Genomic DNA, 14,061 nt, shown 5'->3' on the forward strand with positions numbered 1-14,061 from the left:
GAATGTCTGAAAAAGAGAAAATATCTAGTGAGTGGCATTTCTTGTGGGTGAAAATATGTTGATGAGAAAGGTCAGGGGAGAACAGCCAGACTGCTTTCAAGCTGAAAGGAAGACAACAGTAACTTAAATAGCCACTAGTTGCAACTAAGGTATGCAGAAGAGCATCAGCAGAAGACCACACTGAGTGCTGCACCTGTCAGCTAAGAACAGTAAACTGAGGTTAGTTTGCATAGGCTCACCAGAATTGAACAACAGAAAGTTAGAAAACATTGCCTGGGCTGGTGAGTCTAGATTTCTGCTGTGACATTTGGATGGCAGGTTCAGAATTTGGAATAAACAACATAAAAGCATGGATCCGTCCTGGCTTGTATCAATCGTTCAGGCTGCTACTGGTGCTGTAAAGGTGTGGGAGATATTTCTTCCCAAATTTGGGCTGATTAGTACCTGAGCATTGTTTAAATGCCACAGCCTAACAGAGTATTATTTCTCACCATGTCCATCCCTTTAAAACCACGTGTAAAAATTTTCTAGAGGGTAATCTTGCCTGGGTCAGTATACCCAGGGCCCGTTTGCACACAAGTAGGCTACTTGCTTTCATGGACAAAACGTGCCAAGTATTTTTAGTGATTTTTTTTCCATTATGTATGTTTTTTCTCTTTTTTTTAAGCATGCACTTTTGATGGAAGCGAATAGCTTTATTATGTTGTGGCATGCTAGTCTCCTGCTTCAAGTCACACGCACTGTGACCCAGATTGTTTACAGTGAGTATCTTATCTTGTTATCTCTGGGTTTGGCTGCAGCTCAAAAAAGAAGGAAAAAAACGCACTTATCGCTTTATCTTGTTTATCTGGTATAAGAAACAACACATGCTGTAAGATATCAGTCTATTCCTCCTCGGTGATTCAAACGCACCTCCTTCCCGGGCAAAGCCCCTGAACCTGATTTGGAATCAGCCGTGCAGAGTCAATAGGGCCGCTGAGAAAATGCATTGTCGGGGTTTCTTCAGTTCCGCCCCGCAACATGCATAACGATGTTCTCGGCCAGTGAGAACGCTGCGCTTGGTAGAGGTTGTTTATGTGGAGTGCTCGGTAAGGGTTCCGCCCACTGAGGTATCTCCGATCGCAGGGCAGACAGGCAGAGAGTGTAAAATGGCGCACAGCTGTCGGTGGCGGTTCCCTGCTCGGCCCGGAGGGAGCAGCAACTCCGGTACCGGGAGGAGAGCGGGCCGAATCAGGGTTACTGCCTCTTTGCGGAGTGTCTCGGGAGCCCACCCTAATGCAGCTGGGCTCGGACCCGGGTTTGATGCTGCACTACAGGTCTCTTCGGTTATCGGGAGCAACCTGCAGAAATTTCGGGATGTTTTGGGGGAATCGAGCGACTCTAGCAGCACGGAGGTAAGGACGGGGATGACCCGGGAGCATCGGTAAGACAGCTGCGGGGCCAGAGTTCACGCGGAGGACCGCTGGTTACATGTGAGGCAGGGAGCTAACGGTTACTGTACCCAAACGTTGACCATCTTTCCGTCTCCCTGACGCTTAGTGTGGCTCTGAGCAAACTTGTCATTGCCAAGATGCTCATAACCAACTTTGAGTTGGTTATGTGGCCTTAAACTCTACAGTAACCCGTTACAGCGTTAACTTTAGTTAGAAGCAAGAAAAAACGCCAAATTATTTTATAGATATCTAGTCTCCACAGCTCTACTGGAAAGAAAGTTTTCTGCTCCTCAGTGCAGGAGTGTGAGGACGGGCTACATCCACTCAGTTTTGGGTGAACCAGTGCTAACGCTAGCTCGGCCAGAAGAAACCTCGGTGTTCCAACGCTATTACAACATACAGTACATGTAACAAACAACAGCGATACTAGTTTATTTGGTGACCAATGTATATGGCGTAACTAAGGTGGGATTACTAGTTAGCAAGTTGTTATTAGCCTGGTATGAAGCCTTCATGCCTGCTTTCAAAATCATAAACACTAACACGGTAAAAGTTACCGTTAACATATTAGCTTTAATGTTAACCCACTGCAACTAACCAGCATTTAAACACGTTTTTAATAAATGGTGGCGTCCCTGCGGTGTAACAGCACCGTAGCTTCATGATAGCGTGTTATGTGTTTGAAAACAAGACATGTCAACTTGAAGGAGGTGAGAGTACACAATTGTGGTTTCTAACTAGCTAACGTGAACTTAGCGTCTGTCTCCAGCGAGAACGGCTACTCCTTATTCACTTTACCTTTGCCCCAGCTCTCTATAAGGTTATCTTTGCCAGCTAAATAGCTTCGTATTTGCTCCGAGGACTGGCTGTTTGAGGTGAGGTGTCAACCTCCCAACGTAGCTGCTCGGTTAGCTCGCACGTTAGCTGTCTACATCTTACAGCTAAAACTACACCACCATTCTTCTCCTCCTCTCCGTGAGCGGCGTTATAAAGTTGCAGTTTTGCCCGGGAGGTTGCTGCGTTCCTCCCCGATTAGCATATTGCTACGTAGCGGGTTAAAGCATCGGAGCTAAACTTGGCTGAGCTCATGCTCCAAACGAAATCAGATCTATTGCTGTTTAGTTTTAAGCTAGGGCAGCTACCATGCTACGCACTACGTCGCGCTAGCCATCGGGGCTATTGCTGATGCATAGGAAAATGGGAGGTGGACATGTTTTCCCCTTCTCTGCACAGTCAGTGCGTAGCTAGTACCAAAATAATATCGGGTTTATAATGTTCTGAGATGACGCCTGATACACAGCTACACGGCGTTTGGCCGTTATTGAGTGTATATGTGTATAAGGTTTAGTGTGTGAATTCGCCGTGTTTTATCAGAGCAGTGGCTGGTGACAGTGCGCATGCAGGGCTGGCTACAATAACAACGAGCCCCTTCTTGACGGACCTTGTGATGTGGGGGTGTGTTCGCCTTAGCGAACTACCATCTTCCTTCTTCATGATGAGCAGCATGCGTTCATTGCAGTGGGAGTACACCGTGTGGGGATGTTTACCACCATCCAGTCTCAACATGGACCACTACTTATTTGTTGTTTGTTTTTTACTAAAGCACAGCAGTATGTGCATGTTTGCTCCTGAGACGTTTAGCTGTAGTTTAAAAAAATTATTTTTGTTCTCACATTTGACATTTGGAATCTCCCTTTGGACAATATAATACATTTTATTATTATGTAGCTGCAGGGGGTTATGGAGTATTGAAAAGTAGTTAATAATAGTTTATTGAAATTTTAAGAGAAAGTTTAATTTATTTTTTAAACTGAAATAATATATGCGAGTCCATGATTGGACCATTAAATCCTCTAAACTGCTTTATTTACTTTTGGAGTGCATTTGTACTAAATCAGTGTTACATGGCCCATGGAAACACTAACTTTACTGACTAATTTTGTGTTTAAATGGCTTTTTAAGCTTTTTCGCTCCCTCCCTTTTTTACTTTGGAGCACTGATAATGTATGTGTAGAGAGATTTGTCTGTAACACCCTAGGGCAGCTTTAGTTGTATGAAGATTTCTGACACAGCATAGTGATTTTTTGGGGTGTGACTGTGCACGTAAGCATAGGTTGTCCAGAAATGGTTAAGGCAAAGAGTTCTCCCATTTTTGTCCAACTGATAAGAAAGCATGCTATTTTGGGCCTTACCCAAGAGCATTATATTATTAAGAAATGGCTTTACTTATTAACAGTTCCTCCTGCTCTGTGTATCAGTTTATAGCATTAGTTTAGGATGCATGGAGACAGACTGGATCATTAATTCCCCTTGGAACCTGAATCCTATGGAAGTTGTGGACACAGCATGGTGATTTCATTGAGAATCAGTGTAGTGCTTGTCTGGCCAGATCTAGGCAGGATTGTTCAGGCTCACTGCAGCCTGCTGAGTGCACAGGGCGACCCTGAACAGAGCGCCAGCCGGACACTCTCCTGCCCCTCCTTCCTTCATCCAGGCAGAAAAACCCAAATCCACTTCAGACACACACCACCCTGTCTGAGAGGCAGAGGAACTTTTCTTCTGACAGCTGCCACTTTGGAATGGATTACTAAGCCTATTGGGGTGGCTCAAAAGGGTGCTTGTTGGCTGTTGCTGTCCAAATTTGGCATTTATTAGCTTTTGTATGTCTGCTGGGAATTCATCTTCTTGATCTGGCCAAATTGTTGGTTCTTTTTTTTTTTTTTTTAATAATCTAATGTAGTCCACATTGATCTTTGTTTCTAAAAGTGACTTTAAAACCCATACAGCCTTAACCCAAGTCATGCTGTTCTGACTTTTTTTTTTTTTTAAACATAATTTTTTCTTTTTCGTTCTTGGTCCATTACATCTTGCCTTCTGCTGCCTCCTCTTTACTCTCATGTAATTACCAGTGTTTAATCATTCATACAAAACTACAGCTCAATAGATGTATCAACCTAAATGTCTCTTTGCCTCACTGGTTTGAAAGAAATGGTGTGTTTGAGCGGAAGGCGCTTGGGTCCAGCAGGTGTTTGGCCTATTTAAATAGAAGACCACCGCCACCCATACACACACCCCTCCTCCTGGACCCTTCTTACCCATCCCCGAGACATCGTGTGGATTGGAGCAAGAGCTTTGTGTCTGCTTTTATTCCAGCCCTCACAAAGTGCGGCGGCTGAAAGAGCGCAGGCAGGGATATCAAAGGGTGCAGGGCAACCCTCCCCACCCACCTCCCAATGGGATAACGCTGGGTGGAGAATTAGTTACAGACCCTCCCACCCCTCCCATCCACAGCTTTATTCAGCTACAGCGGGCGGCAAGGAGCTTTCACCTCTGCTTTTAGAGTTGCCTGACTGGGAGAAAGGCGGCAATTGTGTCGTCTTTCTTACTCTTTGTGCGTGTGCGTGCGCTTGTGTGTGTGTGGTGGTAGGGGTGTCCCTCAGACTTTATGTCCCTCATTGCAATCAGGAGTAGGCGTGTCTGCTTTGTCTTTATTTTGATTAAAACTTTAATTCAAGCTGCCTCCTTAGATGGTTCAGAGGGAATGTGTGTTTGTGTGCCAGCCTGTGCAAGTGTTACTATGTTTGTGTGTGTTTGTGTAGAGAACAACACTCTGCCCCCCCCCCTCCCCAAGCAATCAGTCTGTTTGCCTTTGTCCACTGACAGTTTCCTCGTTTCCTCACATGTGAGGTGTGGAAAGTCAAGGTACCCCAACACGGGAGTGTGTTTGTTTTGGTCTGCACGCTGTTGAACAAATGTGAAGCAGTTGCACTTAGTGTTTGGACACTTGAAAAAACAAATGCCCACCTTTTGCTCAGTGCTGACAGGGAGGGTCACAGAGCAGTGTCACTGCTTTCCCTGCTGAGACCTTCTTGAACAGATATGTCATCACAGACATATAGGGTTATGAGCTCATTGCCAGTTTGCATTTCTAGGAGCAGAGCATGGTGTCTGTGCCGTAAATCTAAAGGAAAGCTTCCAGGGATGAGTCAACAAAATGTTTTTTTTTTCTAGACTACCGGGGAAGAATGACTTCCTATAGAGTGTCTATTAGCGTCAGAATAACCCTGGAAAACCTATAAATCTATATGACATCCCTTTCCTGTCCTCCTTTTGCTCCTCATCACTTGTTCAGATGTCTGAAAGTGGGTAACTTCTGAGTTTAAATGGAGCTTATGTAAATTTGATGATATTTCCACACAAATAGTGTATGTGATTTTTTTTATTTTATTTAATTTAATGTTTTTTGCAGTCAGGGTAAGGCGAGGATCAATAAGGTAGCTCCTTTGACTGAGGCCCTTTCCACACTGCAGCTGTGTCTGGCATTGGCTTCCGGCTTAAATCCTTGTTCTAGTAATTAGTTTTGTCCAACTGCTTCTTTATCCACTTTCTTCTTTAGCTTATTGCATTTAATACACTTGTATGTAACTGCCAGGTAAATGCATCAAAATAGTCTCTATTATAGAATATCACATTAACATAAAACTATGTGCTTCTCCATGTTGCTGCTAATGTCGATGGAGGTTCAGCCTTACATGCAGAAATCAGTGAAAATTAAGACCCTGGGATGCCAGCACCTTTCATAAACATAGAAAAACACATAAAAGTCATAAGCTGTCATGAAACTGCGACTGATTATATGAGTAGCGGTTAGGTTTTCCGGTAAGATCTTGATGTGGTAGGTGTTTGGGTAGCTGCAGAGTATGCTAATGTGTTTGTTACTGACCTGTGAATCGTCACTTGTGACAGCAGTTGTTTGCTTGTTGTAAACTTTTTTACTGCCCATCAGGTATATTTAACATTACAGCCAACCGTGCTCATTAAATGACTGGCGCGTTTTAAAGCAGAAATATCAGCTGTGAACTAAAGTGTTTTTAGTATGAGTGAGAGAAGTTTATTACGAAAAAGTTTTTTTAACTTAAAAATGGCCTTATTTTATTTTCTGCCATATATATTGCAACAGTGGCGGATGCTCATATTAAACATGGTAAAAGTAAGGATTTCAGCACATGTGCAAATAATCCCTCTGACTCAAATACTCACTTACACTCACTTTTTTTTCTACTCTTGGCTCTGTTTGATATAGATAGGGGGATACCCTTAATATAGTCATCTCAGGCGCAGCAGACTCCTCCAGCAATTCTGTTTATGATGCAGAGCCAGGTAGAAGAAATTTGCTTGAAAGAGAAATGATCTTAAAAAAAAAAACTTCTTTCAGGAAGAGAGTGAACTGAGGGGCTGGCCTGAAGCTCAGCATGAGATAAAAAAACCCCCCAAAAAAACAACATGATTTGTTTTTACTGCAAATCATGCACGACCACTATTGGTGCTGGGTAGGGGTTTAGAGTTGATATCTAGTCATAGTGGTAATTCACTTGAAAAAGGTGAGACAAACAATAAAAGGGAAAAGTTGTGGCCATGGTTAAAGCTTGCAAAGGTTTGCTGCAGATTCTAGTTTCAGGTGGGAAATGAACCCTTCTCAGCACCTCCCAGCCTTCTTTATGAAGCGTTGTACATCTCTTCCTTACTTTCTCCACTGAATTTAAATATTCATTGTAAAGTAAAGTCAGTAAATCATTAGGGAACATGCTGACAAATCACAGTAAGATTTTTTTACTTTTTTCTATACATATTCTGCTTCTATTATTTTGTCTGCTTTTGCTGTTCCGCCTGCCTAAAAGTGTAACTTTGGTTAGCAAGGGCTAACTTACAGTAGGTGGTTAGAATTGCTCTTGTTTTGCTAAATCTGGAATTTAAGAAACCTATCCAAAAAAACCAGAGAGATGCCGTTTGGAAACCCACCTGTTTAGCAAGGAATACGTTTTGTAGATCAAAGCTGGGTTTATACCCTGCCTTAGAAACAGATCCATCATCTGCAGCCCGTCATCTGTAGTCAGTTTGATTTCTCCTAAATGCTGTCTTATAAGGCGGTGAAAGTCCCATTAGCTTTGTCAAAGTGCAAAAAGCTCTGTCAGAGTGATACAGAGAAATAAACCTCCAACCCAATTCCTATCTGTTTCACACCTGTCAGGGACAGTCCCTTGCACATCCTGACAAAATTAATGATGCTTCTGTCATGAATCAGATTGGTTTCCCTTGCTCCAGCTTTAAGTAATTTATATCACTTAACTCATGTATGCATTGATCAGTAAGATGAAAAATGACAGACCAGCAGGGAAGTAAAACTGCTCAGGATTTCACACGGTGAGAGCGACGGCAAAAGCGAGCAAAGATGAAGGGTGCTCTTCAGCTTAAGAGATAAAGGGGAAGGGGGAAAAAAACAACAACAAAAAAGACAAACTCTGGTCTTTCCAGTAACCCCTTTCATCACTTGCACGTCGCACGACAACGTAGTACAAAACACTTCACCTCAGTAGTATACTACGGTGTTTGTTTACTTCTTGAAGTTACCTCCCTGTGCCTGCACTGCTATTGAGCTCATGGTGAGCTGCATGTTCCACGCGCTGCTGCTCAGTGCTTGTCAGTCAGTGGGAGCGAGCTAGCAATGAGTGACTGACTGACTGAATGTGCGTTAGGAAGCATGGCAGAGAGCAAGCAAGATTAAGAGTGGCGGGGGGAGGAAAGGGGAGTCTTGTCTTGTGTGTGGGAGGCATGTTTAGATTGGGATTTAGCAAGCGTCTGCACGAGCATGTTCAAAACCTCATCCCCTTTCATCCTCACTGCTCCCAAGAGAGCGGTGCGCTCCCTCCGTTGTTGATGGTGCATGTGGTCAAGATGCTGCTTCCTTGTCTCTTTTCTCTCCTCCTCTCCCTCCTCCCACGACCCTCCTCCTTTAGCTCGTCGAGCTTGCTGGTTTGCCTTGTCTTTGCTCCCCTCCCCCCATTTTCACTCCTGTGTTCTGCTTGTTTACATCTTGATGTGCAGCTCATGCAGGGGGGTGTGCTATCCCCCACCCCCCACCCCGCCCACCAAACTGTGTATGTGTGGCTGACAGAATTAGTACATGATCACAAGGGTGTGTGAGTGTGTGAGTGAATGTGGGAGTGAGTGAGTGAGTGAGTGAGTGAGTGAAGGTACATGCGTCTGTGCTGCCTGCCCTACGCACTTGCCTCTGGCAAAGTACGCTGTAATGTCATTGACTGCTCACATTATCACAGCGACTCAGTGCTGTCCATCGGTACCCCCCCCCCCCCCCGCTCCGCAACAAACACCAACCCAGAGCACCAGTTTGCTCAGAGAGGAGGATGCTACAATTACCGTGAGAAGAGGGTGAAATACAAACAGAGCGAAGCATAAAAAAGGGGAGGAAAAAGAAAAGCTTGAATGCACCATGAGCAGAGTGGGATGCTTAGATAAATACTGCAGGCCAGGAAAAACAGCGGTATTGATGTCTGTTATTGTTGTTTGTTTATATGTGGAACAGCTGAAAACCGGCATTTGAGCACACATTAATGCTTCTTATGCTTTCTAATTAGATCCTACAGTTTGTCGTGCGTCTCAGCCACATGCAGCGTGTGTAACTCTTAAATGGTGCAAAGCAGTTTGCATGTAATTTTGCACTTACACTTAGATCGCAGCTGCTCTACAAACTGGGCCAGCGAGACCTTTATTGCATCCCCACGTGCTGCTATAAATAAACATGACGGAATGACACACTCACCTCCACTCTTAAGCACATTGATTGTAAGAAGTAGTAGCACACAGAGGAGCCCAAAGATGCTAATCATCACTGAGGGATTTTTTCTTTTCTGTTGCACTTCTCAAGGGTACATTGAGACATGAGAGGAAGGATACATTTACTATGCCAGAGTGGAGCTTACATAATTTCCCAAAATATTGAAATTAATTCAATATTACTGAGTAATTAAAGTCACATCATTTGGCAGTTATTAACCATGGATGAAATGTTTTATGGTGAAACATATCAAAGTTTCATGCTAAAATTGCCTAAACTGATATATTTTTTAACATGTGACCATGATTCAGTGTCTGAATTCAGCTAAAGGCACAGATGTATCTAAGTGAATCCAAAGCTCAGACTGCTCTGGCTCAGCCTTAAAGCCACACTTTACATTTTTGCTCCTCTTGTTGAAAAGATGCCACTAATGTGTATTTGCTCTGCACTTCAGGCCTCATTGTCTTTTGTGCCTCTTTGCTCTGTCTGCCTGTGTAAGTGCTGTAACTCAAGGAGCAGGAGTACATTGCTATGTGTTAGTCACCCAGTAAGATTTAGACGTCTGTGGTGGTTTGAGTCTTCTCAAACGTTAGGCATGCTATTCCAAAAACCAGAAAAATATGAGAGCACCAGAGTAAGCTAGAGTAGTCTGTCTTCGGGCGATCGTGGCTCAAGAGTTGTGTGTTCATCTTGTAATCGGAAGGTTGCCGGTTCGAGCCCCGGTTCGGACAGTCTCGGTCGTTGTGTCCTTTGGCAAGACACTTCACCTACCGCCTACTGGTGATGGCCAGAGGGGCCGATGGCGCGATATGGCAGCCTCGCCTCTGTCAGTCTGCCCCAGGGCAGCTGTGGCTACAACTGTAGCTTGCCTTCACCAGTGTATGAATGTGAGAGTGAGGGGTCCCGAAAAGCGCTGTATAAATGCATTCTATTATTATTACTATTCAATAATGACTCAAGTGTTGCTCATCTAGGCCATCTCACTGTTATGTACTATGATTAATGCTCTAAATATGGTCTGTTCCTGTATTTTAGCATTACAAAATGGTGTGATCACAGGCAACTCATCTTTTTCCCTTTCTTGTGTTGTAGGAAGAAGCATTTGAAGGATTTGGACCGGTTGTTGAACAGAAGCGAGTACAGAGCCCTTCAACAACTTCCTCAGGTAAAATTTTAACTCGTCTTGGCTACCAGGGACTTTATAGTCAGTTTGAGATGACTCTACCTGTACAATTTTTCTATAGGTGTTGCTGTTTGTGCCTGGTTATTTATTTGTTTTTCTGGTTTTATCAGCAGGACCACCTATACAGGAGAAGAAGCCAAGAGGGCGCCCGCCACGGGTCCTGTCCGCCCAGAAAATTGCTGCAAGTCTATCTTCCCCATCATCCTTTCCCTCTCCAAAACAGGACAAACCTGAGGGACCTGAAAGACCAGCTGAAAGGGTGAAAAGGCTACCTGGGAGGCCACCTGGGACCGGAGAAAAGAGAAGAGGCCGACCCCCTTCTTCAAGTAGCAAGAAAGCTTGGACTACGGGAAGCCATGCAGCAGGGGAGGACACCAGGCAGGTTGGGTTTGAGCTGGACACAGAGGAGGACAAGGACAGAAAGGGTGGCAAGAAGGTGGCAGTGGGCTCTACTCAGCCACATGATACTGAGGCGAGGTTTTCCAAAGGTGGACGGGGTGAATCCAAAGTTACCAACCTGAAGAGGCTGACAGAGACCAAGCTCACCCCTCTGAAGTCACGCCTCAAGACTTTGCCCGGTGTTCCCCGACGCAGACGTGGGCGACCACCATCAGCTGAGAGGCTCAAAGCTGAAGCAGCAGCTGCTGCTGCTGCCCAGCTGTCTACCTCCATTGAATGTGGGGAAGGGAAACATAAAACGTTCAGGATCAGAGGTGGGGCCGCAGAACCACACACACCTCAGCAGCCCATGCTAAGGAGTGTGGATGGCACTGGGGACCAAGACTCTTCCAATCCACCTGCCTCCCCACTTCCCTCCAAGCCAGGCAGAGCGGTGGGCCTCAGAAAAAGCCCTCGACACAGAAAGCCAGTCAGAATCGTCCCCCCGTGTAAGCGCCCTGATGCTACCATCGCCAAACAGCTGCTGGAACGTGCTAAGAAAGGAGCACAGAAGCGACTGGAGAAAGAAGCTGTAGCCATTGGGGGTAGTGGGGGAGGAGCCATTGAAGCTGGCATCAGGAAGACCCCGCTGAAGAACATCAGGCAGTTCATCATGCCCGTGGTCAGCACCGTCTCCCTTCGCATCATCAAAACACCCAAGCGCTTCATTGAAGATGAGGGGAGTTTTGGAACCCCAGCACCCCATACAAAGATACCCCGCTTAGACACAGCCCCTTCATCTGTCTCCACTTCTGCCCAACCTGCCTGCACCATTTCCTCATCCCCTTCTCCTGTGCTTGTCTCCTCTACATCTGCTGTTACTAGCGCTGGTACCACTGCCCCGACTGACTCTCTCCCGCCTCCTTCATCTCCTGCCCCTGTTCCCTCTGTTCCATCAACAGCTGCCGGTCTTCTGAATAGCAGCAACAGCAACACAGCCAATGGGAGATTCAGCAGTAGCGCGCCATCTTGCGGCTCAAGTGCTGTGTCACAGCATTCCTCACAACTCTCTTCTGCAGAGTCTTCCAGGTCCAGCAGCCCGAGCTTGGATGACTCATCGTGCAACTCCCAGGCTTCGGAGGCCACGCAGGCTTTGTCAGAGCCAGAGGATCATTCTCCGTCCTCACAGGGAGAGAGGGAGGCCAACCTGCTACACACCTCACAGCCTGCGTCTCCTCCCTCTGAACCGGAGGCAGAGCATGTGCTGGCAGAGAGGAATCAACGAGGCCGGAGACGGCAGGGGGTCAGCCAGGGGGGTCAGAAACAGAGGGGAAGAGAGACGCTCACCACTGGGATGAAAAAGCCAATCATCAGCCCACCAACAGGAGTGCTGATGTCCTCCTCTGCACTTGTAAATTCCCAGCAAGCTTCATCCACAGCTTCTTCGTCTTCTTCACCTCCCCCTCTCCTCACCCCTCCACAGCCTCCCCAGTCAACCTCCACTGGTACAGCTGCTATTAGTGAACACCACCCCCAGTCGTCTTGGATGCCTCACCCCATCCCACCATTCCTCCCTGGACCATCAGTGCTGCCCAGCTTGTCAGACAAAAGAAGTCGCTCAATTCTGAGAGAGCCCACCTTCCGATGGACATCCCTGTCCCACCCGAAACAGCAGTACTTTTCCTCTGCTAAATATGCCAAGGAGGGCCTTATACGCAAGCCGGTATTTGACAACTTCCGTCCTCCACCGCTCACACCTGAAGACGTCGGGCTGGGTGTTGGTGGGGCAGGGGGAGCTGCTCCGGTTGCATTTCCAGCACCGGTCACCGGAGCGGGAAGTGGGACTCGTCTGTTTGCCCCTCTTCATCCCCACGCTCACCACCAGCACCCCCCATCATCCCGCTTTGACTCACCACTTCAAAAGCGCAGCCCGTTGCTTCGTGCTCCACGCTTTACACCCAGTGAGGCTCACTCTCGGATATTTGAGTCAGTTACCCTGCAGTCATCTTCGGGGAGCAGCCCTGGATCAATCTCCCCACACCAGACGCCACCCAGCTCCACCAGAACCCAGCGGCGTAGGAGACGGCCGGTTCCGGGAACACTGCGTGGCCATCCACGGTCTCCATCCCACTCGATGACCAGACGCAGCAGCCAAATAGGAGGCCAGATGTCCATGGGGAAAGGGGCCTCAGAGATATCTGTGCTGCCAGGCTCTGCCTCCAGTAGTAACCCCAGCTCTTTGCCAGGGGTGTCTGCAAGCCCACTAGCCACTAGTGCCTTAACTTCTGCTCCTTTCAACACTTTCTCCACGGTATCACACGGTATACTGGCCTCACAAGGAACACCCGATAATCGAAGAGGGGCCACTGGAAACCCACCTCCCATGTCAGCTGCATCATCCGGTTCTTCCCCACTTTTCCCTCTCTTTCCTCCCAGTGGCCAAGACACAGGGCGAGGAGCTGGGAAGGGAGGTAAAGAAAAATGTTTGTCCACTCCCCAGGAACCTGCTCAGAAGGAAAAAGAGAGAGATTCTGAGAAAAATCGTGAGAAGGAGAAGGAGAATAAGAGAGAAGGGAAGAAGGATTTGGAGAAAAGAAGTCGGGTTTCTACGCCAGATGGCTCCCCTAATGCACCTTCTAGTCTGTTTACTGTAGATGGGAGGGACTCTGATGGTCTTGCTCCAAAAAAGGCTCCGGGGAGAAAGAAATCAACATCAGCTGACACGGTTTCTGACACCGCTTCCTCAGATGTGCCACCTTCCACTGGTCCTGTGTCCTTTACTAAAGGACGTCTGCCTAAGAAAGGCAGGCTCTCTGAGAAGGGAGCAGAGATGGAGGATGGGGAAAAAGAGAAAGAGAAAAGAAGTACTCCCAGCCAAAATACACCAAGCCTCCCAGTGCATCCCAGCAGACAACAGCTTCCTGTTTCCTCTATTGGAAAAATTTTATCAAATTCAGAGAAACACCCTGTGACTGACAAGCGGGTAGTTGGACTACTGAAGAAGGCCAAAGCCCAGCTCTTTGAGATAAAGAAGAACAAGCTAAAACCTACAGATCAGGCAAAGGTCCAGGTCAGTTTCATGTTCATGCGTCGCCCTCATAGAGTCTCAACAAAAAGACTGTCTGGTTTTCTCATTTAAATCGTATAGTCACAAGCAAATGAGTTTGACATAATGCTATGAATGTTTGCTATAAATAGAAACCTGAGTTTGTACTCAGACTGAAACTTGATAGGAGGAAAGTCCCATGGAGGGTGTTACTTAAGGGGAATTCTCCTCGCTTAATGCATTATGCACAAAACAGCAGTAGCTTTGCTTATGAAAGTCCTTTATGCAGAATCTTCATCTGTTTTTATTTTTTGCTGTTAATATGTCAATTGGGTTTTTAAGGACACGCCTTGTTTCCACATCTTCTTAATCTTCACCTGCACACTGG

The 14,061-nt window shown here is 46.4% G+C and overlaps 1 protein-coding gene across 4 annotated transcripts in view; it reads left to right on the top strand.

The window, feature by feature from the left end:
- Positions 1-1,114: 1,114 nt before the first annotated feature.
- kmt2a (lysine (K)-specific methyltransferase 2A) overlaps positions 1,115-14,061 on the top strand; it is a 38,540-nt gene continuing 25,593 nt past the window's right edge. For 2 of the 4 annotated variants that reach the window (XM_085243363.1, XM_085243362.1), the window contains exons 1-3: positions 1,130-1,394; positions 10,159-10,231; positions 10,360-13,697. In XM_085243363.1, coding sequence (XP_085099489.1) covers positions 1,149-1,394; positions 10,159-10,231; positions 10,360-13,697 — 3,657 coding nt within the window. In that variant the 5' untranslated portion in view covers positions 1,130-1,148. Of the gene's footprint in view, positions 1,395-10,158; positions 10,232-10,359; positions 13,698-14,061 lie in introns of all 4 variants that reach the window. The other 2 variants (XM_085243360.1, XM_085243361.1) reach the window with 2 other exon arrangements.

This window comes from Mchenga conophoros, linkage group LG14, assembly GCF_057382185.1.
Source record: "Mchenga conophoros isolate Kocher_MC1m ecotype Shallow Benthic linkage group LG14, M_conophoros_male_GT1.1, whole genome shotgun sequence".
NCBI lineage: Eukaryota > Metazoa > Chordata > Actinopteri > Cichliformes > Cichlidae > Mchenga > Mchenga conophoros.